Here is a 26,634-nt window from a genome sequence, read left to right as displayed (position 1 = left end):
CTGCAGGCTGCAGCACGGCAGCTCAATCAATTGGTTGCAACTGTCTGATGGGAATGTTGCATATATTACTGAAATTTTCAATGTGTTGGAATTCTTTTGGGCTGAATCTTGCAGCTGATATGAGCTTGGGCCTTTGATTTGGCCTAGCTCATGGCTTCTTACCCTTATAAGGCAGCCGGCTGCTAGGGCTTGACGGAGAGAACGAGGGAAGGGAAGGCTGGGGCACCTGGGCGTGCGGCAGTGGCAACTGCCGTCCGCACCGTGCGCCTAGGAGCCGGAGGAGCTGCAGTTCAGTTGGGATTTGGATCCGGCCGGCCGGTGCAAGGTTCCCCGATATAGATCCTTCTCCTTCCCCTCTCTGGAGAGCAGACCGATGAAGAGGATTCTCTCTGTGAGCTTTTCCCCGATCTCCTCTTCCTCCCAGTGGTCTTTGGCCGGTTGAATCCGAGTCTTCCTCGGCTTGACTTGGCGTTCGGAGATTTGGAAGTGAGTGGTGTTGGTCCGGAGCTGCATACGCCGGAAGTTCGCCCACACGTGCCGCGTGCAATGTGGTTTGGGCATTGTATCTCCGTCTTCCTTATTGTCGGCGCTACGGCGGGCAATCGGATTTCTGGGACTGCGACCGACGAGTCGTGCCTTGCCCCGATTATTCAATCTCTTCATCTCCTTTCACTGTGAGTTTTTATCCCCTTTTCACATTCTGTACAGTATGCTGAATACTATTCGTGCTCTGTGATGATATAATTGATCTTATATTGGGTTATTGCTTAAGAACAATAGCATTAGGATCTTTGGTATTATGGATGTGTGAGCTGTGAACTAGTGGTTGGTCTGTGCGGCAATTTACTTGCCTCAGGTGTTGATCTGAGTGATATCTTCCTCACTGTTGGTGGTCTTCTGGCCATAGATTTCAGTGATGGCTTATTTCTTTCATATTTGGATATGCTCTGTACTGGGAAACTCCAGTAGGTTTCACCATCTGTTTGCTCGTATTACTTTTGTCATGACCAAATACTATCTGTTGGGAAACCTCTGGTTATGTACAGCTCACAATCCAGTGCTCACGCTTGGTATATTGTCCAAGATCCTTTTGTTAGCTGAGATCTTAAGGATAGCCCAATCTTTGATTAGATCAATAGAACAATTTGGGAGCAAGTCTTCAAAGACTTGGGGCCAATTGTTGTGCTTAAATCTGAGAGCAACATTTTTATTCACTTGCTGTCATAATGTTGAGGTACTGTCTCTTATATTTCATGTTGTTATTCGGCTATTGAAGTTACACATGAAGGGTTGCTTTGTTTTTGCTCTTATTCAGCTATTACTCTGCCTTATCATGTGTATAGTTAGCTCAAATTTTTATTCTTGTAATTATGTTTGTGGAATAATATATGCTCTATATATCACAAATTATTCAACAGGGAATGTCATCCTCTGAATATTTGTCCCAGGTGTAATCTTCTGAAAATCCTATCTGAAAGCAACTTTGTTCACTGCCCACACTGCAACTTCCTGCTCATTTCTCGGTCCAGTGATTGTGGCTCAACCAGTAGATTTGCGATTTGTTGGTGACGGAGATATATAATCAGTATTATATATTATATATATATATTTCGTGTGTGTGTGTATATATATTGAGAACGTGTCTGAGCATATATTTTTATTAAGAGGAAGAGTCCGTGTTGTCCTTTCAGATTCTCTTAATTTTGTTTTTCTATCTCACCTTGGAGCCCGTCAATGTAGTATTCTTAGTCACTAAGAGTCAGTGGATCAGACATGTGACACTAGATTCAGACATGAAATGTTGAATAAAAACATAGAAAGCATCTGCCTTCAACAGAGAGTACAATTTTTTTGTTGACTCCAAGGCAATTTATTCCCACAGAAGAAGCTATTTCTTCCCGTGACGAACAAACGTGTAGACGTCGGGGAAATGCAACTCCACAACGTGGTGTCCACGTACTTTTTATCTCAATCATCTACCTCTTATCCATTTGTTGATTTTCTTTTATATTTTATTTTTTTATCTAACCTTTTAATATGAATCTAAACACAAATATATAGTCGAGTTAAAGGATACTTACGCACTAAGTTCTGGAATTTCCGTCAGGAGAGCAGCCAGCCACCAGCACCAAGTCAGCATTCAGCAACAACCAACCCGTTCCTGGTCTCTCTCTTAAATTGAAGCCTTCTCGCCGACGAATAGTCGGCAGAAGCGCCTGCCCCTTCTTCAGCCTGTCCCAGTTGGTCACCAGCTTCCCTAAAAATACTGCAAAACGCACGAATATGTATGCTGGTTAGTCGGGCTGTTTCGTTGCTCTGCCCTTAGCTGATGCCGTGCAGGCGAGAAAGAGGAGCTCATCGCCGAGGCCGTCGACTTCAGCAGGCCTGCAGAGCCGGAAGCAACTCCTCTCCTCTGTGAGTATTGGGTACCAAGCGCTTCCACCATGTCATCTCTCTCCTGAACTTGAGATGTCCGGATCACGGCATTGCGGTTGCAATCTACTGAACCTATAAGTTGTTGCTTCCTCTCCTAACTGGCCGTTGCAACTGCCGTGAACCACAAGCAGTGTTCGTCTTAATTTCTGCAACTGTCCTGTCCATGCAATCAATCGCTCAGCATCTCACTCATGGATTAGGAGGAGATGCCGCCACCGGATCCGACACCGCCGGCGACCATCCGTCTGGGAGCTCCGCATCCGTACCTGAAAACCCATGGAGCCAAGGTTGCGAGGCTGCACCTGTTCGACTGGGTCGTGCTGGTCCTTCTTGTGGCCATCGACGTGGGGCTCAACCTGATTGAGCCTTTCCACCGGTTCGTCGGAGAAGACATGATGACAAGCCTCCGGTACCCCATGAAGAAGAACACCGTGCCCATCTGGGCCGTGCCGGTACATTTATACAGTCATACACCCTTCCCTGCAATTAATAGGAAATTTTTTTTACTCACTGGATTAAAGATTGCTCGTTCTGAATTGCGCCGCAGATATACGCCGTCATCGGGCCGATGATCATCATCGTCGGAATATACATGAAGAGGAGGAACGTGTATGACATGCACCATGCCATTCTAGGTGAGTTCTTACGCTGCCACTTCTGTTCTTCAGCAGGTGTGTCCTCGTGTGTTGTTGGGTCCTGACGTGTGCTGTGGCTGAGCAGGCCTTCTGTTCTCCGTGCTCATAACTGGCGTCCTGACCGACGCGATCAAGGATGGCGTTGGCCGGCCGCGCCCCAACTTCTTCTGGCGCTGCTTCCCCGATGGAGTGCCGGTGGGTTCTGTTCATAACCTCCATGACTTGCTCTGTCATAAACTTGAGACCTGCCTAAGCTTGTTTCTTGTTACCACCACAGTGTAACTTCATGATTTGACTTGATGTGTCCTACTTCTAGAATTACAACAACATCACTGGAGGAGTCATCTGCCACGGAGACCCGGGTGTGATCAAAGAAGGGCACAAGAGCTTCCCCAGTGGGCATTCTTCATGTAAGTGACCACCTGCAACTCTGAAAACCATTAGCTGCTTGCACTCTGCTCTGAACACAGTAGCTTAAAGTTCTCTCGCTAATCGCAATCACAACGTTTTGTCCCGTGCCAGGGTCTTTTGCTGGGCTAGGCTTCCTGTCATGGTACCTGGCCGGCAAAATCAAGGCGTTCGATCGCCGAGGCCATGTGGCCAAGCTCTGCATCGTCATCCTGCCTCTGCTTCTCGCGGCGATGGTCGCGGTCTCGCGGGTAGACGATTACTGGCACCACTGGCAGGACGTGTTTGCCGGTGGAATTCTTGGTAGGTTCCCGTCTCAGTTGCGTTACATTCCGTCTGTTACCATCTCTTCTGAAGATCAGAGTCGCACACTCACACTGTCATTTGGTGTAACTCTGCAGGGTTGGTGGTTGCTTCGTTCTGCTATCTGCAGTTCTTCCCGTCACCGTCTGGTGAACAAGGTAAGCATCATGAATGTGTTGTAGTACTTTGGCTCCCCTATCTAAATTCTCTAGGAGAAATATTTTTAAAAAAAAGTAATTATGTTACTTAAAATAATTCTCTAAAGTAAATTTTACGGAGAGAGTGATTTTATAAAAGAAGTGAATTAGAGAAAGTTGATTTTTTACTCTAATCATCTAGTTTATTTTAGATAATCATTGTAGGAGCTGAAAGCTACAAGTTCGTTTCACAGAGTTTCCATTAATTTCACTCTCGGAACTATTATGAGAGTTTTGACAAACATTGTTAGGTAGTAACAGAACATGCTTAAGAGTTTTTATTTATTTGGACCTCGTTGGGCCAGGAAAGCCCAGTTTATTGAACAGGCCCTTTCACATGCTTGGCCATGTTGTGCTATTTCTGACCCATGGGCTAATTTAAACCTACTCACGCTGGGTACAATCAGGCCGAATTATGTTCGAAGCCGGACCATATCTGAAACCAAATTTGCAGTCCTTGTCAGGATATTTCTTTTCTTTCTGAACATAACAAGACTGGATGGTTGATATTTTTCCTGTGGAATTGCAGGGCTTTGGCCTCATGCGTACTTTGAGCACATTCTTAGCCCTGAAGTTGAGAGGCAGCAAGTGCAGTCAACCACTAACTCTAACCACCATCAATCACTATCTGGAGGTGGAGGCCATGTTGCAATGGAGATGACAAGCACGAGCCAAGCATTAGATTCCATGGAAGCAGGCCGCGAAGCTCGGTGACTGGATACTGCTGTTATGAAGCGAGCTCGTACTGTCTGTCATTGGCAGGGGAGGATTATTTATTTACCTTCGCTTTCTCTGTCGTATTTGTATTTGGTGTAGTAAATATTTTCCTTTTTTTCTCTTCTCAAGTACGTGTAGTAGATATTTTCCTTGTATGCATCTTGTAAAGGTAGGTGAATAGAGCATGAATTCATTCACGATGGACGATGGTCATGCGTTTGAGGTGATGATGATCGATGCTTCAACTGCATGATTAGCACAACAGAAACATTGAGTTGAGTTCTGAATCCTTTTGCCTGAAGATTTCAAGGACCGGGGGTGGGGGTGGGGGCATAGCTAGTGGACACGCCACTGGTTCAGTGGTTTGCATTTGTGTCATGCAAGTGCCACGAAGAAATATCAGAGGAGTCTGGGGAGATGACATAGTAGTACTTGTCTTTGGGGCTGTTTGGTTTCAGGCAGGTGTCAAAAGCTAAAATTTGGTCATGTCTAACGATTTTAGGTGTCATTTGATTTGAGGTCAAATTTTGGTATTGCTAAAAAGAATGATCAGCCAATATATACTAGTACATTTATAGGCTGCATACCAGTGGGCAAATTAGCCACCTATGTTTTGGCCTGGCCTCTTGCTCATTCTCTGCTTACCGGGCAACATGAGATTGAGTGCATTAATTGTTTTTTTTTTATAATTAACCTTTGAATGATTATTTTTTTTCTAAACTGTGAGTCTAATTTATAATCCGTTTGTATCACTTATTCTTTATAATTAAATCTACAATCCAAGACCAGTGTTGGCCATATTTTAACAATAAATAATTAATAACATGTGGACCTTACGTGTCGTACTTAGTTTTAGTATTGTCACAACATTAATTTAGTTACAAATCAAATACTACTTTCTGAGTCAAATTTTGGCATTACATAACATTAGTCGTGACCAATATTTGATCGGGTTTGTTTGTGTCTACCAAACAGCCTCTTGTTCTTACTTGCAGCTGTCTACCAAGACTACAAGTGTAGTACAGCGGTTCGAATGGGGCTAAAAAAATCTACAGCTGTTGTATTTTGACCTTTACAGTGCGAGGCGAGGCGAGCAGCAAGCCTCTGATCTTCACGGCAAAGACGACTCGGTTAGCTCAGGTCTACTGCCGGATAGTCGTACTACCCGTGGAATTTCGGGGTTGTGGCGTTGGAAAGACTCCAGAACACTTTGTATATGTGTCATATGGGAAATGATTGGGTTGGAGTCTGATGACCTCTAGATCACTGCATGCTCACATGTTGCTCTTGCTTTCTTCTTCCATGTGATTTCCATTTAGTTTTCCTGTGAGAAATTATGATGTAGAGTACGGGTGGTTTGTTTGGGTTCTATTTCTGCTTTTTTTTAAAGTTGTGCTTTTGGTTTTTTTAAAAACTGTTTTTTATTTTAGCGGTTAGATTTTATAATAATTTTTTAACTTTTTCAACACACTACTTCTTAGAAAAATTACTATCAGCTAACTTCTCAGCTTTTAGTTTATTTTTTAAAGTAAACTTCTGACTTCTGTAAAAATCACTTTTCAGCAAAATCGTTTATTTAGATTTCTAGTTTCTGAGTTTCTAACAAAAAAACAGAAATTGAAAGCAGTCTAAAACAAACAGGGCCTCCTGCGTCTCTGTGATCTGTCTGCCGTACGATTTCAGTACCCTGCTATTGCGTGGATCAGAGCTCTCCGATCGAAAAACGACGGTCCGGATTAGAACCAGCAATACAGAAATCAATATCCACAGTAGAAAAAGGAACACATGGTTTTACTGGCTTGGTCCTGTACTCCTGGTTCTAGGCTGTTCAAACAGTAGCAATGATTTGAACACAGTGATAAGGTTTGAAACTTTGAATGGATCCATCAGGCATGCATCAACCTTTCCAGATCGATCGCCACATGCAAACGGGGAAAAAAATGCGAGCTTAACCTGACACGACGACTTGACTTCTAACGTTCGCTCCCAAGGCTGAAGAGGAACTCTGAAGTCTGAAGAAACTTTGATATGACGACTGACAACTGGGTGATCAGCTGATGTTTCTGTCGTCAACAGATTCCATTTGAACCGTAGAAAATTAGTGCTGAACTGCTCATCAGTGGCCAGTACTATTTGTATTGTCAGAGATTTCGCGGAAAACGGTCTAATTTCCGTGAGTTTTCTACAAAGTTTCCGTGCTCTAAATACAGCTGGCCATTCCACAGCTACTCCACTGTCGTCAAATTCTAATTCAGATACAGATACTCGCGAGGATGAAAGATTGCTTAAGCTAGCATACCTTATTTAGGATCGAAAGTGACAACTAAAGAGGATGAATAAATAATTTAATAAATTTATTATAAAATTGATGATTTTCTCTTATTTAATTACCAAACACACATCTAAAAGATAATCACAACAGAACGCAATATAAATACGTAGCAGAAAAGCTACAACTACTCATAAAGTCTGGAGACTCCGGGGATAAGACCGGAGAGTCCGTAGTTTTCAGGGAGTCCGAAGATTGGACTGGTGAATCTGGAGATTTCGAAAAAGATCAAAAACTAAATTTGAAGATTCAACAAAAGATGAGCCTCATGTTTGGAATCAAACACTAGATTCCACAGTAAACCAATCTATGACTCATCCCCACATAAAAGTTGAATCTTGAGAAAAGACCACTTAAACATCAAGAGATGAATACTGGGTGAAGAAGATCTTTAAGATGATAGTCTAAAGGTAAGAAAAATTCAAAACCCTATGACATATGAATGCGTATGCTAATTTTATATCTCTAGTATCAAGAAGAATAACCTTCCAAGGTGTTAAAATTTTATCTCAAAACGAAAAACAAAAATCAACACTGAAAAGAAAATTTACACACAAAGCAAGAGAAACAATAGAGGGTAACTAGAAGAAGTGGAATTTAAGCATATGTAACATGATAAACTTCATTACTCAAAGAAATTAATCCTATTTTAGGTGAGTTATAAATATTTTTCTCTCAAAATTCAAACCTATTATATAGATTAAGCACTCATCCTTCTATGCTTTAAAAACCTAGCACAGTGCACTCATATGGATAGCACAATAGACTCAAATAGCTGATTCAAAGCTCTCTCTAGCCCTACCCCTCTATTTATAAACCTAGAAAATTTGTCCGCTAAGTTTTCTAGCTTTTTCCCCAAAATACATCTCTCATGTAGTACACTTCTACCTACCATCGAAGATTTTTGATCAATTTTCTTCTCTATTCATCGGACGGCCACGACGGTTTCACGACTTAGCTTCACCTCGACGCAAGCTTCGTAATGATGCCATATACTCCTCCAGTCCTCCCACAGTTTTGAGGCCAAGTTGCGAAACCCTCTGCACGCTTCTCAAAGTGTGTAAGCAAGCGCTCTAATATCGATACGTGTACTACGTCTGGCGATTCTGACCGTCGGTAAGTCTCTCCCGCTCACGATCCCTCGGGCTACCTTGTCACTTGTATCGGTATCCTTTTCACTTAACTTTGTCAATACGTCGTTTTCATCAATCTTCCAAGCTTTGCTTGACTTAGACGTGTACCGCTAAGATCACTCTTGACTCCATCTACCCTCCTTGATCGTCCGGCACCAATTACCCCACTTAGTCCCGATCACCAAGTTGCATCCATCACCTACATACTATAAGACAAGTAAACACATATCTCTAACTCCATCTACAGTTAGTCCATAATCAAAATGGTCAATTGAAAACTCAAATCAACTTAGAGCATATTCCAATCGAAATTCAAATTCTACTCAACTGCGAACTCCCCGAAGAAAAGAGCGGACACTCCGTAAAAATACGACTCTTCGAGAAAATATACGGACTCTCCGCACATCCCAGTTCACTTCAAAATTGCGGACTATCCAAACAATTTTGTGGACTCTCCACAAAAAGTGCGAACTCTCCGAGAAAATATACAGACTCTCCGCATATCCCAATTCACTTAAAAACTGCGGACTATCCGAAATTTTTTGTGGACTCTCCGCATAACCCAACCAATTCAAAACTCGACAACCCAAATCAATAATCTTTTCAATCACACATCACGTATAAACTAAGACATATTTTAACTTATTTTTCTCACCTTAATTGCTTATAGCATCAGGGTTGTCTTTAACAACACCAAGTTGCATTCTCTCATGCTTCATAAGCAAGGAATTTATGGTTCCTAACCCCAATTGGTCCCATTTGGGGACCTCTCCAGCGATTTAACAACTTACTGATACTTGAAATTTCCTACTTGTTTGAATTGTTCGCCACTACACAAGTATCACAACACTAACATATATAAACACAAATTGGTCATCATCTTGTTCCCCTACCTGTCAGTGCCGTAACTGTCGTTGTGTTACTTGAGTTTCTGAACTCTCTGACCGGCACCTGATGCCATCTAGCTTGTCAAAGCAGCACATCACCCACATAGGACAAAGCAGCCAGCACATGGCTTTGGACGAACGAATTTGCCAGATGGCCAAGGAATATTATATATGGAGATGACTACCGGTTTGAAAAGTCCTAAATTTTTAGCTTGCAAATCTTAAGGACGATCGGTAGCTTGTCTAGAAGCCGAGAAGCGTGTCGCCGTAGACAGATACCACTTATTTGTTTAGGACTCTGATCTGATTGTTCAGGAGTGTAACCCCTTTTCTAACAATATATAAAGTTCTCTCTTTACGATAAAAAAAAAGAAGACCTGGATGATATAAGGGAAAACATTATAGGTGATAAATCCGGTCTACCGGATCTACTAGTGGATCCGGTAGAAAAAGTGTAACATATTTACTGATATTTTGTTTAAATTTATTTAAATTTTGTTCGATATTTCTAATATTTCAAATAAGCCATATTTAGGGGTGATATAAAAAATTTACCGATAATATTTTCCTTAGATGAGATTACGTCTCCTCTATATGTTAGAACAGTGTGCTAACAACAAAGCGGTGTGTCGTGCTCATGATACACTCTTGTGGCATGTGGGATATATACAACACGTCTGCAGATCTTTTTTTTTCTTTCAGATAATGGAAGCACAACACATCTGAAGTGCAAGATAGCTAGTTTTCTGAAGATGACAGGCACCCACAATTAATTCCGCTGCTGATGATCAGTGCAAATAAAAATGCTGTTGCTGCTAGTTTGTCAGCGTTGAACTCGCTAAATAAGTTTATTTTGAGCAATTCTTTTACCTGCCGAAAGCACATGAGATCAGAAGAGATATCAGACATAAGGATTTCGTCATCTGTATACAGCAGTAGAGAAACTTGAGGATCACTCTTTGCTGGAGATTAGCCATCTGTTTAAGCACTAGTTGACCAAGTTTGGCTTTGATGTGCTAATCATGGGCGATGAAATTTGACGTTTGCCCAACCCCACCAATCGAATGACGACATGTTCTCCCAACTTACAAGCACGTACTTGTCCTCTCTTATCCACCCATTTTTAAACCAATACTGATATGGTAAGTGACTAAGTGACATGAAATTTATTTCCTGACAACATCTCAAACGACAGATTCATGGCTACCACATGTTCCTCACTAAACTTTTGTCTTAGCTTGCCCCGGACCCGTTCATCATCCATCATCTGTCACCCGCTGTCGGTAGTGGGACACACGGCCTAGCCTCACCACCCCACCACCGTGCAGCTATAGAAAAACCTAAATTCCGAAACTACTAACCCTAACCCCACCCCAGCTGTCGAAATCCATCGCCTGAACACACTTCCTAAATATTAATAATTTCTTAACCAGCATGAAAATAAGGAGATATATCGATCATACATATGGCCGGAGAAGACCAAACCAAACGAAAACGACCTAAACCGGTGCAGAGATCTGAGGCATGGAGTCGATCAGCCAGGCAGAAGCACGTCGGTCGTCAGGGCAGTGCAATCGCAGGGTTGACGCGCCATGAATAGCCAGCCTCTCCACATGCAGAGTCTTCGCGTTCTTCGTTCACTGAACGATGACGAGTCACGAGTGCAACCTCATGCAACTTGCAGAGATATCTGTTACTCCAACCGCAGGTACTGTTGCCAAATTAACTGCAGGTGGCCATCGTCCAGTTGCCGATCTCTGCTTTTTCAGCGCGTGCTGATAGGTCCGGGGTTTCGTCAACGGTCGCCGAAGTCGGGCTGTCCCTGTGGAGTCCGGTGTGCTGTCTCTGACTCTACTGACTGAGGCTCTCTCTATACGACTGTATCTGTGTGTGTCCCATGCCAGTGCAAGTGTCGCTAGCAAGCTGAATTTTGCAGTGTCTATCCTCGCAGTCGCCGATACAATTCCAATAATGAACAGCGAGAGGTTCAATTGTCAGGATTAGACGACAGGATTAGGCTGGACCGCTGGAGATGTCTGAGTTGAAGACTACTGCCTACTATATGAACTACTTTACTACCCTCATTTTCTTGTTATCGGTTTTTTATCATAGTAATTTTGATATTGTGTTTTAAAAAAAATTATAAATATTTTAAAATATATAATATTAATAAAGTCTATTTCACGATAAATTTAATAATATAAAAAAATTAGATATATATAATTTTTTTCGTAAAAGGTAAGATCAAAATTACTATAATAAAAAACTAGTGATAATTAAACTAAAAAAATAGCTACGAGCCTACACTTCATCGGAAGGTGACAGGCACCTGGATGTTCAGACACAAGTAATCTGAAACAGAGGAAAGACAGTCCTAGACTCCTAGAGTAAATGATGGAGGCGGTTTGTTTGGTACAGATCTATTTTCACGGATTTTAATGCAGACGAAAGCAAGTATATGCAGCGAACCAATCCACTGGGTAAGCTCAAATGGAGCATCGTCTCTTCTGAATTCTTCGAAGGCAAAGTGCAGGCCTCATCGTGCGATGCAGATTGACCCGTCTCTCTCTCTCTCTCTCTCTCTCTCTCTCTCTCTCTCTCTCTCTGAGCCGTGTAGGCGCGTCTGTCTCTGTACAATGGCGGCCATAGTTTACCCTCGCAACCCCGGAAGCTTATCCGGTCCAAAACCGCGGAATGTGGCTCATCTCTTCCCATTGGAATTTACCTCGCATCAAACTTAACTAGATGCATGATATATACTACTTATACGTGTGAAGCGTTGTTGAACGATAATTAAGAATAGAGAAGTTAACGACAAATATTATTGCTTACTTATCAACTAGCATTCTAGATCTGCTACGTGCATAATTTTATTCCATTATTTAAAAAAACTAGCATTCTAGAAACCGGCGTGCTTCCTGTGCTAGGCACTGTTATCCCCATTCTCTCTCTTCTTTTTTTATCGATCAAAGTCTCAAAACTGCTGAACATGCGATTATGTGATGCAGATGTCGGAAGACCACTAGTAAGCTACACGCAGAGAATAGACCATGAACTTTCAAACTTGTTGTAAGTGACGAAACATGCTTTGCCAAGCAGTTCATTGTTTCCAGATTCTTCTCTGTTGCTAACCTTATCTTGATGCTATCTCCTGTGTAAGTATATCGCGCCACTTTAGATTCCGGCTGTTGCATTGTATCACGGCACTGTGTATGTATCATATCAGGTGCATGCATACATGCAATTATGGGCACTTCCCTCTCTTTTTCCACAATGGGATCAGATAACTCCCGGAGCTTTTCGCACTTCAGGTGTTGCATGCAATGCATCTGGGTGAAGCAGCACCTGTCACATCTTAACCACATGAAAGCACCAGAACAACAGAATCAAATTGCAACATGTAGCAACAAATTGGCATCTCTCTTCAGTTTCATACATGTTCAACCAAGGAGAGAGAGATATAAATTCCTCCAAACATCGATTCTTATGGCATGTAATCTTCATGGCTTGATTAGTATACACTTTTGCCACCATAAAAAGATGTCTAATTTACAGCGAATTAAGCAAGACTAGGACATGTAGAAGAAGAAACAAAATGAACAATCAAAGGAAGAGATGAAGTTCAAGAGCACTACGCTATAGCTACCACATGCATCCGAGTGAAGCGAGCTAGAGGGGAGCAAAAACGTTAGCTAGGTCATCGAGAAGTCTATGCATTGCTTCTTGAAAACCATGTGTGGTGTAGACCCGAAGATGATGTCCCTAGCTCTCTTGTTCGTGGTCATCTCCTCCTGCTCCGGCGCCACCGCCGGCCTCGGTGTCGTGAGCAAGTCGACGCCGAAAAGCCTCACCGCCTTCACTACAGGGGGCGGTGTGGTCGCCGATTTGACGAAGACGGTGGTCTTCGGCCGGAGCTTGCAGTCGATGAAGAGCTGCTTGCCGGCGGAGCGGTAGAACCCAACGGCGTCGCCGGCGTGCAGTCCCTTCTCCTTGACGAAGCGGCTCCACCCCTTGGTGAGCACGTAGCTCTGGCTACTGTTCCAGTAGGAGTACCGAAACCTCCACACCTTCCCCGCGGCGTCCTCGAAGTTGAGGAGCATGCCCTTGCACTCGCCGGAGACGGCGGTAGCGGCCGGGAGTTGCAGCGGGAAGTGCTTCTCCGCGTGCTGCTTCGGTATCACCAGCCGGTTCAGCTTCCCCACATCGCTCGGGGTCACCGTCTTGTTGAAGAGGTGCTCGCGCGCCGCGGACGCGGAGGGCACCGTAGGCGACGACGAGGTGAGGGTCTTGGGAGGAGGCGACGGCGATATGGCGGCGAAGGCGCGCCGGTTCTGCGCGAGCTCCTCGAGGTAGGTGTGCTTGCGGACCATGTCGACGACCTCAGCCTTGGACCGGGAGGCCAGGAACCGGAGCTCGGCGGCAGCCTCCGGGTCGGATTCGGCTAGCGGGCGGAAGTTGGTGACAGCGTCGCGCCCCCGGAAGCGCTGCGCGGCGACGTCGTAGGAGCGCGCGGCCTCGGCCTCGCTCGTGAACGTGCCGAGCCACACGCGCTGGTGCCGCTCGTAGATCTGCGCGCCCCACCGCCCGTTGGGCTGCGGCACGACGCCCTTGTACTTGGACGACGGCAGCTTCCCGCCGCCGCCCGCGCGCCCCGCGCTGCCTGAGTCCGCCTCCACGCCGGGCTCCGCCGCGTCCATTACCGCGCTGGCCCCGCTGCCCACGCGCTGCAGCGGCCTGCTCGGGGCCGCCGCCGGTGCCTTCTTGCCCGTGGACGCGCCGCTGCTCACGTCGTCGACGAGGCAGCTCGTGCAGTCCATCCGATACGAGAGTACGAGACCCACTAGAGAGAGAGTACAGCTAGCTGAGCTAATTAAAGGTGTGGAAATGGTGGGGGAAGGACATGTGAAGGGGGTGTGTGTGATATATAGGGGAGGTCAGGTGAGTGTAGCACACACTAAACTACACTACCCCCATAACATATATAGTACTTAAGGGTTAAGGCACGTTCGGCGTAGCTCCAATTTTAAGTATTTTTAAGTTAATTATTTTTATTTTAAAATTTTTGAAGTTAAAGCTTTGAACATATTGATAGCCTTTAGTTGAGGCATTTTATTATTATTTAGATTAAAAACAAATATTTAAATTATTCTATTTTATTTTATAAATTCTAAATTGTAGATAAATCCTAGAAGTAAACTCTACCAAATACCAAACAGAATATATGTATGTATGTATGTATATATATGTATATGTATATGTATGTATGTGGGCGTATGGTTATTTGTTATGTTAGGGCACCCGTGTGAAAAAGAGCTAAGACCCGACTGGTATTGCTTGAGGTTAAGAGGGGTCACCCTTAAAAATAAGACTAAGACCGACCCTCAAGCCTAAGAGCGTGTCCAATAAGGTGATATCAATTGTTTAGAAAAAAAAGTCACTTAGGATTTTATCTGACGTGGAGGAAAGATAAATAAGATAGAGAAAAATATCATCTATTAATTAACACAGTCTAAAACATCAGATAACCACTTTTATAAATAATATATCTCCCATTGTATAAATTTCGTCTGTTATTTGTGGCCTCAACTTTCCACGTGTTATTTAATACTTGAGTGTCACTTAAATTATTTACTGCCAACCTATACAATAGCTCGTCTATTATATTATCTATATATGATATGAAATCATATTTTAGGCAGTAACCTTTTGTACCACTGCACTTGACCTTACCCGGCCATAAGGAATAAACAAACTAATGAAACTAGCAGGTCATTCTCGTCTGCAAAGGCTTGTCGCCCCCCATCGTGAAGGCTCCCACCTCGTCTGCCGTTGGAGTTGACAAAATATATTGCCACAAGAGCTCGAGGATGACTTGGTCAATGGGAGCTCAGATCTGTTGCCGGAGGAATCGAGGGAGGTGGATCCAGTGATGATGAAGGCTTGGTCGACAGATCCGACGATGGTAAAGGCGTGGTTGTTCGATCCTACGGTGGGGAGAGAGAGAGGCATGACGTGGAGGGGAGATGGATTGATTTGAGGCAATAAGAGGGAGTTCGGGCGAAGGGAGAATGTAGGTGGATTGATTTTGTTGGAGGGGAATGACATGGTCGCTGCTTGGAAGAAAGAATTGGGACTGGTTCCAGAAAGAACGTGGAGGGGTGACAGAGAAAAAAGGTTGTTAGATTTTTTTTTTAATTGTAGAAGTGAGCCCAATCTTAAAGCCCAACTAGTCTATGTAGAAAGCAACAACTCACCCTTAGCCACATCACTATTCCTTAAGGCTAATATAGACCTTATACACTAGTGATGCCCTTACAGTATATATGGGGTGAGGGGATTTGTATATGTGTTAGTGGTCTCATAGGTGTATCTCATAGGCTCGTGTTGGTGTGGGTCAACTCAAGTGAAGATGATGTGGTATTGCATCCAGTGGCCATGCACACACGGGTCTGACTTGTTACAGGTGCAATCCTTGCGAATTTTTTTTAAGCTAGGCGCAGCGATTTTTGTTGTGTTAACATGCTTTGGCTTCTGGTGTTCTAGCTTCTGGGAGGAAAAGTAAAAGTGAAAAAAAGATTGAATCTCTGGATTAGTACTACTAGTCATGCTTGGTTTTTAGGCTACAGCTACGACAGGTATATTGTGTGCAGGTCTTTGTCACGGTAAATGGTGATCGTGACGGCGTGGTAGAATTTTCAGGGCTTTCTAGACGGTGGATATGCGTCGGTACGTCAACAGTGTTATCGATTCCGATATTTAATTGCCTGATTATTACCCGAAATGCCCTTTGATTTTCAAGGGTTGTGATTTGAGAACCTAGCTAGCTACCTTGCTTTTGGTTTGTGCAAGAAAGACAATTATTCAAAACTAGTACTATTTAAAAGGCTTAACAGTACTGGTTGAAAATAGGTTTCACTGTCGGTTTTTCAACCGGCACAAAATACTTGGTATTATTGGTATTTTCAGGCAATAAAAAAGAGAAAATTGGCAGTGACGGGAGCAGCATCCGAGATGGCTCGAATGCCGCTCCCACCGCAGCTGCTGTCGCCGCTGCCGTCGGCACTACCGGGCACACCTGCAAATGCGACGGCTCGAAGGCCGCCACCAAAAAAAGCCTACGGCAACCAATTCGAGTCCCAATTCGACGACAAAGAAATCTCTTTGAACCATCATCCTCAACATCCATTTCATTGCATCGCCGAGCCTAACACACACGAGTACAGATTACATAACCCAATCAAGAACAAGAATCACCACACGCTTGCTCTGCTCCTCCTCCGCGGCGGCCACTCTGCCGCCACTCGGCCACCGCTCGATCACCGCTCAGTCGCTGCTCGTGCTCGGCCGCCGCTCAGCCTAGATCTGATGAGAGAGAGAGAGATAAGAGAGAGAGGAGAGTCAGGAGGGGACGGGCCGGTGGGGAGGGGCGAGGGGAGGAGGCCGGCGGTGGGAGAGAGAAGTAGATGGGGAGAGGAGGAGGCCGGCAGTGGAAGGGAGAACGAGATGGGAAGGGGAGGAGCGAGAAAGAGAATGGGGAGAGAGTTGGACGCGACGCGAAGAGATAAGGATGGAGAGAATCGCGAACGGTGGACGCGATGAGCCAAAACTCGATTGAAATAATTTTTCAGGTCCAGACACTATCAGTGCCAATGTTTAATACTATCCGGCATTAATGCTACTTATCAGTGTTGGTTTTTATCTGAACGGACGCGTGGATGTTTGGTTTTGGTATGAACCGGCACCGATACTCTATCAGTATCGGTTTTTAGCTAAATCAATACTGACAAGCCGATATTTATAACTAGCTCTATAGTAGTGTAGCTAGTACGAGGGTGAACATAGGCATGTGATAGCTCAAGCAGCTAATTGTTGTTTTTGATCTCTGAAAGTCAAAATCAATGCATATAATGTGTTGGGAGTGAAGAGGTCAGAGGCAGCTTGGTATCTTTATCAGCTGCAGCAGAGGAGCCAGCTGTAAGTAACCTATGGACCTCATTCCTTTCTCCTCTTGCAGTCTCCTTCTCCTTTCTATTCTTTCTCCACATCATCTCTCTCCCTCTTTTCTTCTTCTCTTATAAAAAATGGAGAGGGGCTCCATAAAACAGCGGGGAGTAGGGGGCTCAATCCGCTGATCGACCGTTGAATCCGCCCCAGATCAGCTAGCCTAGCTATTTATTTTTCTGAATAGATAGCTAGACATGTTTCGGAAAACAGAGTCAGGTAGACATCTCACATCTATCAATGTATTAGTAACGATCATGCTCACTGCTATACTTAAATAAGGTCAATGATGCATCCAATTATATATATATATATATATATATAATTCTGCAGATATGCTCACTGTAATTCATGTCTGCGCATACCCCACAAGTTGTAATTCACAGTGTTTAGGTTGTAACTGGGGGATGTGCGCAGTACGAATAACAAGTTATAACTCACAGTGTTAGCTTCTTGTGTTGCAATTATGTATTTATGGACGTGAAGTTGTAACTGCTCTACCTAGGATGTGCGCAATACGAATAGTAACTACACATATGCGCAGAATAGCCTCGCCGTGTGTGTATATATATATATATATATATATATATACCTCTACATCTATCCCTAGTTATAATACTAAAAACTGCATAGTTACGACCTTAAAGATAAATTAGTTACTATAAATATATATGCTCGTAACTTGATACCTTCTGTAGTCATAATTATATGTTTTTTATCATATGATCGTAACTTGTTCACCATTGCGTATAACCCTAATTATGATTCTAAAGCAATATAGTTGCGATGCATAAGATATATCAATTACTACAAATATATATGATCATAATTCGGTACCTTATCTAGTCGTAATTATACATTTTTATCATGTGATCGTAACCTGTTCACCCCTACGTACACTACCAGTTACGGTCATAAAAGCAGTATAGTTACGATCTTAACTGACTTTTTGTCATGTGATCGTAAATTAAATATCTGGGCCGTCGTAATTAACTATTTTATTAGTCATAACTAGGGTGATACAACAGTAAACTATAGTACGCCTCGTAATTATATAATTTTTTTATGTGATTGTAACTCAACTAAATGTACCGTCGTAATTAACTATTTTCTTAGTCAAAACTTGGAGGTGACGCAAAGGTGACAACAATAACTAAGGTGACACAACAGTGAACTACGTTACACCTAAACACAGAATAAACTGTAAAGATGACAACAATAACTAAGATGGCACAACAGTGAACTACGTTACACCTAAACACAGAATAAACACAGAATAAACTTTTACCATATATATATACTTTTTGTCATATGAAGTAAAAATTCTAAAGGAACAACTTGGTAAGTACGCACCTTGCTATCGATCGTGTGTGTGTGTCTATATATATATATATATATATATATATATATATATATATATATATATATATATATATAAAAGGTTGCTTCAACGACATATAAGCGTGGACATATGCATCTATACATAATTCGGTTACTAGTTGACAAATGACAAGTCATAAAGTCGATCGATAGCTCAGGCGCAAGTTGGTTTAGATACCAAGTTTCGGCGTGCGCTAGCTGGATCGATATACATAAACAGAAGTTAGCAGGGTAGCACAGAATTCAATCTCGTCAGGTTTGACGTTGCGGTGCCTGACGGCCGCTTGTGCTGTCGATCATGTCGTTAAGCAGGAGTAAATTACCACAGTAATTCCTACTTAATATAATTGCGTGCAGTTCTTGTGAGAAAAAGAAAACTAAAGGAACAACTTGGTACGTACACACCTTGCAACCTCTTAAAGCTCTCGATCGTAGAATTAAGCCAGTTGAAACCCCGGTTTCACCGACTACGTACAATGGGCTTGCTTGCAACGGTATCTCTGCCTTCTATCTTTCTTTTCGTTTTTTCCTTGTTCATATTTTTTCGCCGACACTTGTTTTGATCATATACGCACCTGCATGGCTGCATTGATATATACGAGCTCCTGGTTCCACCTGACACCTGCTAATAACAGATAAGCTAGCCCAATCAGTTATCAACGATGTATGTAAATTTTTTTATTAAGTTGTGCATTCCAGAAGACCCCAGGTCCGTCCCAATGATTGTACATGTACGTACACGCTCATCAGGTCTGCTCGTGCTGGCGAGGAGCAAACCAAAGCAAAGCCAGCTTTCTTTCCACCCCGCGCCACGTCGGCGCCGTGAACGCGACAGGCGCCATGCGCGCATGTGTGCGCCTGACGGGGGCGCGTGGAAAAAGGGGTGGCCGCCGATGCCACAACGGGTCCTGTGATATGGAATGAAATACTCTGACGTAATAAAGTTAGAGAACTACAGTTTCTCTGATTTTATTCTATCTTAGACGTGCGTTTAGAAGTGACAGATTAGATTCAGAATTACAATAGATGAATAAACAGAAAATCTATACAGTATTTTATGAGCAGTAACCACGCACACTATTACTTATAAACAATATTATTAAAAGAATATAGTAATATTGCAGTAGACTCATTTTACTGTTTGACTGAAGCATAACTTGGGACGATGCCGTTCTGGTATGGAATGGGGGCGCTGCTGTTTCCAGGCGCGGGAGGAGGGAGGCAGGCGCGCGAGGCCCCGGCGTGGCGTTCACATGAAGTGTGGACCAGCCGTGCGACGCGACCCCGGCCGGCTCGGTTTTCCTCTTTCTACCCGCTCGGCGGTGTCAGATGCATCCCCCCGGCCCCGGGGACGTTGTGATCTGTCGCAGGGACGCAGGCGCAGCTGTACCTGGGCAACAGGTGCCGTAACCTGGCTGCCTAGCTGCGGGTGCCCATGAGCCCATCGGGGTATCCATGATCCATCCACGGGTCCTCACTGCCAGTCTGCCCACTGGCATACATATCTCGCACTGCGAGCGCATCATATCCATGCATGCATGGAGCCTCCCCAAAATCTCTAGCCCGTTTCACTTCTTTTTTTTTTTGCGCGATTCGTTTCGACCAGTTTCTTAATGACAAAGGTACATCGCTGGATATATAGTTTAAGAAATGGGAGCATTTATTCATGTTAGCTTAATTATTTGGCTCTTGTGGGAACTGGGAGGGAGGAGATCAGCTAGCGTATATGTAAGCTAGCTTTCCGTAAAGCAATCTATGCATTTTCAAGAATAAAAGGTAATCTGCGACGATCTTGTTTCGCAAAAGAAGGTAATCTGTGATGTGGTTGGACTAGTTTGTCTGCTAGTGTAGAAGTGGGTGATTAAGGGTATACTAGCAATTGCACACATATTTTACATGTTAAAATATTCAGAGGTTTAGAGTTCAGCTTCGTTAGTTACTGTTCTCATTCAGAGATGCAGTTGGTGGCCGCTAGAGTTTGCAAACTTGGGCGATTCTTCTGCTGATAGAAGCATGTGCCATTGACACACGATTCAACGCTTATCTCTCATCCATTAGCCTTAGATCTAGCGGATTAGTTAGCAGCACCGCTGCTCATGCACTTGTATAGAGAAATTTTACGATGGTCTAAAATTAATATAAGCTATTTATTTTTAAAGTCTAATGGTTCAAATTAATCAGGATACTACTCATTTTTTATGGGTAGTGTAGGTAGTATATGTGAGTAATATGGTAGTATTAGGGTTATTTTGGGAGAGAAAAATATGTGACATGAAAGTAATTAACTGTAGTTATATGTTTCTAAATAGAGTAATATTTTATTACTATTTTAATATTTTAATCTGCATTCTGTATGAGAGTTCATTTGCTGCCCATCAGCTAGGGTTAGCAATCCGACGTTTGCGGCGTCGATCTTTCTATTAGCAAAAGTATGAAGGATAATTTTAACAAAATTGCCACAATTATCAAAACATCCAATTACGTTGATTGTCGGATTAGATTTATACTACCTTCTACCTCTCGGTAGTATGGATCACCGTAAAAGAGCTCCTTGTATAATTCAGTGACAATCAATGAACATGTGGGCTGCAATTTTCCCAATTCACAGAACCATAGGTTCTTTACATTGTATCAAATCTTAGATCTTTTCACCATGCCTAGCACCGATGGAAATCAAGCTCTCACCACATCCCTTTCCTCTCTTCCAATCAAATTGGCATCCTACCAACTCCGGCATTCAACCATATGATCAATGTCAAGCTGTCCTAGAACAACTATCTACTCTGGACGGCACAACTCCTTCCTTATCTCTGAAGACAGCACCTCATCGGCTATGTCGATTGAACGGTCGCTTGCCCCAATGCCACCATCTTGCAAAATGGCGACGATGGTGTTATGAGGATCGTCGTCAACCTGGAGTACACCAATTGGTACTAGCAAGACCAACTAGTGCTCAGCGTCATCTTATCCTCGCTCTTTGAAGAAGTGCTCGCCAGCGTCATGGGCTGCTCTATCGCGTGTGACGTCTAGACCACCATCGAGAAGATGCACGCCTCGAGCTCTCGGGCGCGTGTGATGCAGATCCACATGACAATCGCCACAATTGCAGAAGAACAACTTGAGCATCACTGAGTACTTCCAGAAGGTAAAAGGATATGGTAACACCCACTAGAGATGTAGTATTTGATGAGACAGTGTTTCCTTTCTCTAAGATTGTGTCATCCGTTGTGCACATTCCCACTTCTTCACATCACCCAACCATTCTGCCCAAGATGTCCAGAAATACCCAATACACTGAACATGCACTTACAATTCTGAAAATTCTTCTTCTAACTCTCCCTCTGTTGATCCAGCAGTAGAGAATTCCAATGTAGAAATTGATATATCTACTCCTGAAGCTAACCCTAACTTGTCCTCTACTAGTGCTACTCCTGCAGGTACCTCTCTTGAGAGGAGTGTGGGGCTAATAGACAACAGCATTAGTGCTGCTACTAGTTTTGAATCTGTGGAGGTACAAGCCGATGCTGATTCAGGGTGCACGCATAGTCATCCTGCTGATGCCAGACAACATCCAATGTGCACAAGATCTAGAGATAATACTTGGCGTCCCAAAAAGTTATTGATGGAACAATTCACTGGACAAGCTTAGTGACTACAAGAAATCCGACAACAGGTGACAGTACAGCTTCTGAACCAACTTACAGCTCAAGCTTTCAATGATCCCATGTGGAAGTATGCAATGGAGATTTAATGTATTTTTATAATGTATTGGACGCATAGATATAGAAGATAATTAATATGAGATTAAATGTATTTTTAGAATAACTAATTAAAAAAATATTTGTACGATAACCGTTTGATCAATTCAGATAATAATAGAGATCACTAGATTCTGTTATAACTTATGCATTTTAGAGGAATATAGATTAGCGCGTGGCTGACGATAGTGTTTCCTATTTCGCGTGTGCATCGAAAGGTGCAAAGCGATTGGATTACGTTGTGTTGATTTTTATCCATTTTATTTTCCGCCCTCGTAAGCCCCCGTTCTTTTAAACTCAAAAGACACACGGAGAGAGAGAAGTTGCATGCCGACTGTTTGCGAGCAAGAGGCCGGTGATGTAACATAAAATATTACACGTCCGATGCATCAGCACAGTCACCCGATCCTTATCTCGTGGCATGCGCGAGTGTCGATCGAGGTCATATCTTTCTGTGATGCTTCCACATGTTTTACATAGTTTATTGCCTAATCTCTTTTTTTTCTAATTGTAAGCCCTATCACCATCTTTAATTTGTGTGCGATATATTCCTCTTCCTCGATCATGCTTATCTGATGCATAATCAATAGAGTAATCTACATTAAGCACGCACATACCTGCACGAACGGATGCGAATATATATCACATCTGACGGGCATCTGCAAGTGCGACGCAATGTCTGTCGTATCACAAAAAAGAGAGCGATTTTATTGGGAGATTACGTACTTTTGAAGTGCCTGCTTACTCATTCTTCTTGCCCAGGGACCACGTATCGTTCGCACATGTGCACGAACATACGCCATTACGCACTAATCGCGCTGCTGAATGGAGATTACGCGATCCGATATTTATTAATTGCGGGGTTTTATCCAACTGATGTGGCACTTTGCGCATCACACGCACTCATCTGCTTCGATCAGTTTTGTAAATGCAGCCTCGGTCGATCAATGGACACTAGATCAAAAGAGTTGGGCGCTTTCCAACGTCGGCAGATGATGATCATTAGGCGCGCATTTAACTTGACCGGAATTTCTCTGCTCGATCTTTTGACCAATGGGGAGGCTTCTGCTGTCCATGCATGATTCGTCCGTTGTTGATCACAGTAAGCGTTGTTTTTACTACTTTCACAATTCAGGAACTGCTCATACCAATTAACCATAAGCATATATGCCATTTTTTCCTTCACTAAACTGCTAAGATGGCACACTCAGTACATGAGTATATTTTGTTTTTTTACTTTTTATCTCGAAATCAAGTGAGTGAGTTCCACATGTGACGGCGAAAAAGTCTTTAATTTTAATTGTTATCTTCAGAAAAGGGAGAATTAATGGATCTAATTCAAGCTAATCCAAGCTGATAATGGGTAGCTTGATCATATGCTTGGAAAAATACAATTTCTAGCGCATATGGGTTTGATGATCTCGCAGTCATCACATGTGCGTGGTCATCACACTGATATATTGGAATGCTAATTTTATTGTACAAGATTAGCAATCATTCGATCCACAGCAAAAAAGTTAAAACGTGTGGCGGCTTACGTACGGTAAGATAATGCCAATTCAAAGACAATATATGCGGTAGCTATAGCTAAAATGTTTTCGAACATCTAACTATAGTATATATACGTATGAAGAGTATATCGTATATGAACATGATATATTGTGCGTATGTTTAACAACTTCAGATACTATAAAACTGAATTTGTACCTAGTACACCCGAAAATCTATAAGACGTATACTAGGTAGGTATCGATTGATTGCCTAACTCAAGGATGACAATATCCAAGTCTAATTTATCTGCTTGGTCATGGTAGATAAGAGGAATGACTTCCTATCGACTACGGCTAGATAGGAGGTGGCATGTCAGCCCTATATAAAGCGGTAACCCAGACCCCCTTGGAGAGAAGAAACTCACGCATCTGTAACTCGACACAAGCACCAAAACTATAAGAGATACTCGACGACATCATCCTTAGTTTAGCTTAGATCTGATTTGCTCCATGTAATAGGTCTAGACATATTGCTTGTACTTGAGAGAATATATATACAACACCATCCATATAGGACTTATGGTATTGCTCCAATCGGGGCTCCGAACATGTCTACATCGTGTGTCTCGCTTCGTATTCAATCCCTGATCTTGAAGGTACCCTAATCGATTACGAATATATTATCAGAAACTAATCTTCGATAGCTAGCACGTCAGGTAGGGGCCTTCTTCTCATTTTCAGGATTGATCAAGTCTCAAGTTCATATCCGTGTTGTTTTCTCTGACTGTGGTTTCTACAACCACATCGAGTCAGCGGAAGGCGTCTACTCATCACCTCCTGCTGGATCTGAGATTCTCTTCGGAACTATGGTTTTCCGCTGGGACAATCAAGGTCGACTGATCCACACTGATATCCTTGATCCAACCCATTGGACGCATACCATGAGGTGGGACATCTCGACTAGGATCCCGAGGAGACTAATGTTCTCCAGTGCATGGACACCGACACTGAGGACGAGGATCAGGAGAGTGGCAATGACAACTTGATCAACAGCTAGAGCAGCTGAATAAATCGATTCATGTTCATGGCTTAAGGAGTCGGAGCCTCACCCGACGACCGGATGATGGTAGATCGAAACACCACAGTGAACAATGGCACCGGGATTCCCATGGAACTAGTAGTGGCAGTCGTCGCCCATGTTATCGGTGTCGCTGGAGATATACCGCCAGGAACGTCTGTGGCCGGAGCCTAGTTCGCTCCTAATACTAATGATCATCGGCAGACCACAGGAGGTTAGGTGTCCTCTGGTCTTCAACAATGACTTCCGGTGGGTACCCCTCCACCAGTACTGGTCCGGAGATCGAGGAACGAATACTCTCAGGACAACCATCATAAGGCTTCATCAATTCAGTCGTAGCCAAACCTCGGTGGTGGTGTCTTTAGCACTCCAGATGCTAACGTCTAGGGCGCTCATCTGATTCTAAGATCCAACCCAGATGCTTAATCAAGTGAAGACTTTACTCGACGTAGCTTAGATCTAGGCTCCTCGAGTAAACAACCTTGATAGCTCTAGGCACCCGAGTTGGCAAGGACCAGTCGAGGAGCCACATATACGGACATTCCCGAGTCAAGGAATCATGATGGTAAGCTCAGGCGATCGAGGTCGAGCATGATCCTGTGGGTCAGGTTGTAACTAACCTATTCATAAGCACAGGAACTAGGAAGACCGGAGAAACTGTATCCCTCACGATTGGCACAATCTAAGGAGAGTAATGGACAACCATCGTGAGGAGTGCCGTAATGATGACCGATGCTATAATGGGCGCAGATCTCTAGGACGGGACAATCAGTGTGACTCCCTTGTTCGAAGGAACAGGTGTGACAATCCTCCTCCCCCGCCTCCTGAAAAGTTTGATGGGGGTTGCAAAGCCTTTGCACTTGAGCTCCGGTCGATACGGTGGTCCGAGAAGTTCAAAGCGGGTCTGATCCAAAAATACGACAGAAAGCTCAATCCCAATGAGTGGTTGTAGATCTATACCACTGTTATTCAAGCAGTGGGTAGTGACAACAATGTGATGTCTAACTATCTACTAACCGCCTTGGATGGGCCAGCACGGTCCTTGTTGTTGAACTTGCCTCCCAACTCGACCCGATCATGGACTGAGTTGAAGGCTTAGATCATCGTCAACTTCCAGGGCATGTTCGAGCACCCAGGAACGGAGAACGATCTTCATCAGCTAAATCAAGGAAAAGACAAATCTCTTTGAGACTTCATCTAAAGGTTCAGCAACATGCGTAACATAATCCCGAACATCTTTGACGAGTCAGTCATCACTGCCTTTAAGTGAGGCATCAAGGACACAGATCTAGTCGGGAAGCTAGCTACTAGAAAAATTTACACAGTAAAAGAGCTCTTCGAGCTGGCCAACAAGTCTACAAAGCATACTGAAGCTCAGTCACATGACAAAACCCCTCAACTCGGCAAGGACAATCCCAAGTCCTCACCACCAATAACCACCGGGCAATGCCTGTGGCTTCTATGTCGCGTGTCACATACTGCTAACCTTGGCAGCCAAGGATATGAAGTCCCCAAATGTAAGATAATTGCATAGCCTTTTCATAACTATTTTTATTCATTACTAATATCCGATGATAAAATAATTTTGCTCATGCTAATTGCATACTTTTTTCATAACTACTTTCATTTAGCAAGAATTCAACTTACCGGATGGCAACATCGAGGAGTCTGCACTCGCCAACATTCGAGGACGGATCGTCGCATTCATAATGACCAAAGTCATCTCTTCAAAAGGCGAGTTCTATTGTAGGAACACGGTGTCCTGACTTATGTAATTTGTGGTTACACTTTGGACTTATGTAATTTATAGTTATCTTGATGTGGACTTGTGTCATTGTACGTTTTGATTATGTATATGTGCATATCTCGTGACTTGGTCCCT

The 26,634-nt window shown here is 43.4% G+C and overlaps 2 protein-coding genes across 5 annotated transcripts; one reads left to right on the top strand and one right to left on the bottom strand.

The window, feature by feature from the left end:
* Nucleotides 1-185: 185 nt before the first annotated feature.
* LOC133884788 (lipid phosphate phosphatase 2-like) lies at nucleotides 186-4,985 on the top strand. Of its 4 annotated transcripts, XM_062324342.1 has the most exons (10): nucleotides 187-674; nucleotides 1,449-1,956; nucleotides 2,108-2,415; nucleotides 2,637-2,888; nucleotides 2,984-3,071; nucleotides 3,157-3,266; nucleotides 3,388-3,481; nucleotides 3,594-3,782; nucleotides 3,881-3,940; nucleotides 4,509-4,985. In XM_062324342.1, the coding sequence occupies exons 4-10, from the start codon at nucleotides 2,643-2,645 to the stop codon at nucleotides 4,691-4,693; spliced, it is 972 nt and encodes a 323-aa protein (XP_062180326.1). In that variant the 5' UTR covers nucleotides 187-674; nucleotides 1,449-1,956; nucleotides 2,108-2,415; nucleotides 2,637-2,642; the 3' UTR covers nucleotides 4,694-4,985. The 4 variants fall into 4 exon arrangements, with proteins under 4 accessions (XP_062180328.1, XP_062180326.1, XP_062180327.1 ...); XM_062324344.1 differs by having other exon boundaries at nucleotides 186-674; nucleotides 1,449-2,426; XM_062324343.1 differs by lacking the exon at nucleotides 1,449-1,956.
* A 7,499-nt stretch (nucleotides 4,986-12,484) lies between these two features.
* LOC133885655 (AP2/ERF and B3 domain-containing protein Os05g0549800-like) lies at nucleotides 12,485-13,984 on the bottom strand. Its single transcript, XM_062325388.1, has one exon. It carries the CDS (start codon nucleotides 13,860-13,862, stop codon nucleotides 12,738-12,740), a length of 1,125 nt encoding a protein of 374 aa, XP_062181372.1. The 5' UTR covers nucleotides 13,863-13,984; the 3' UTR covers nucleotides 12,485-12,737.
* Nucleotides 13,985-26,634: the final 12,650 nt, after the last annotated feature.

This window comes from Phragmites australis, chromosome 11, assembly GCF_958298935.1.
Source record: "Phragmites australis chromosome 11, lpPhrAust1.1, whole genome shotgun sequence".
Classification (NCBI taxonomy): domain Eukaryota; kingdom Viridiplantae; phylum Streptophyta; class Magnoliopsida; order Poales; family Poaceae; genus Phragmites; species Phragmites australis.
This window is presented reverse-complemented; position numbering and strand designations above follow the sequence as displayed.

Coding starts and splice junctions, on each gene's coding strand:
- LOC133884788 (XM_062324344.1), top strand. CDS start 2,643: ATGCCGCCACCGGATCCGACACCGCCGGCGACCATCCGTCTGGGAGCT. Junction 2,889..2,983: donor TGCCCATCTGGGCCGTGCCG/GTACATTTATAC, acceptor ATTGCGCCGCAG/ATATACGCCGTCATCGGGCC. Junction 3,267..3,387: donor GCTTCCCCGATGGAGTGCCG/GTGGGTTCTGTT, acceptor TCCTACTTCTAG/AATTACAACAACATCACTGG.
- LOC133885655 (XM_062325388.1), bottom strand. CDS start 13,862: ATGGACTGCACGAGCTGCCTCGTCGACGACGTGAGCAGCGGCGCGTCC.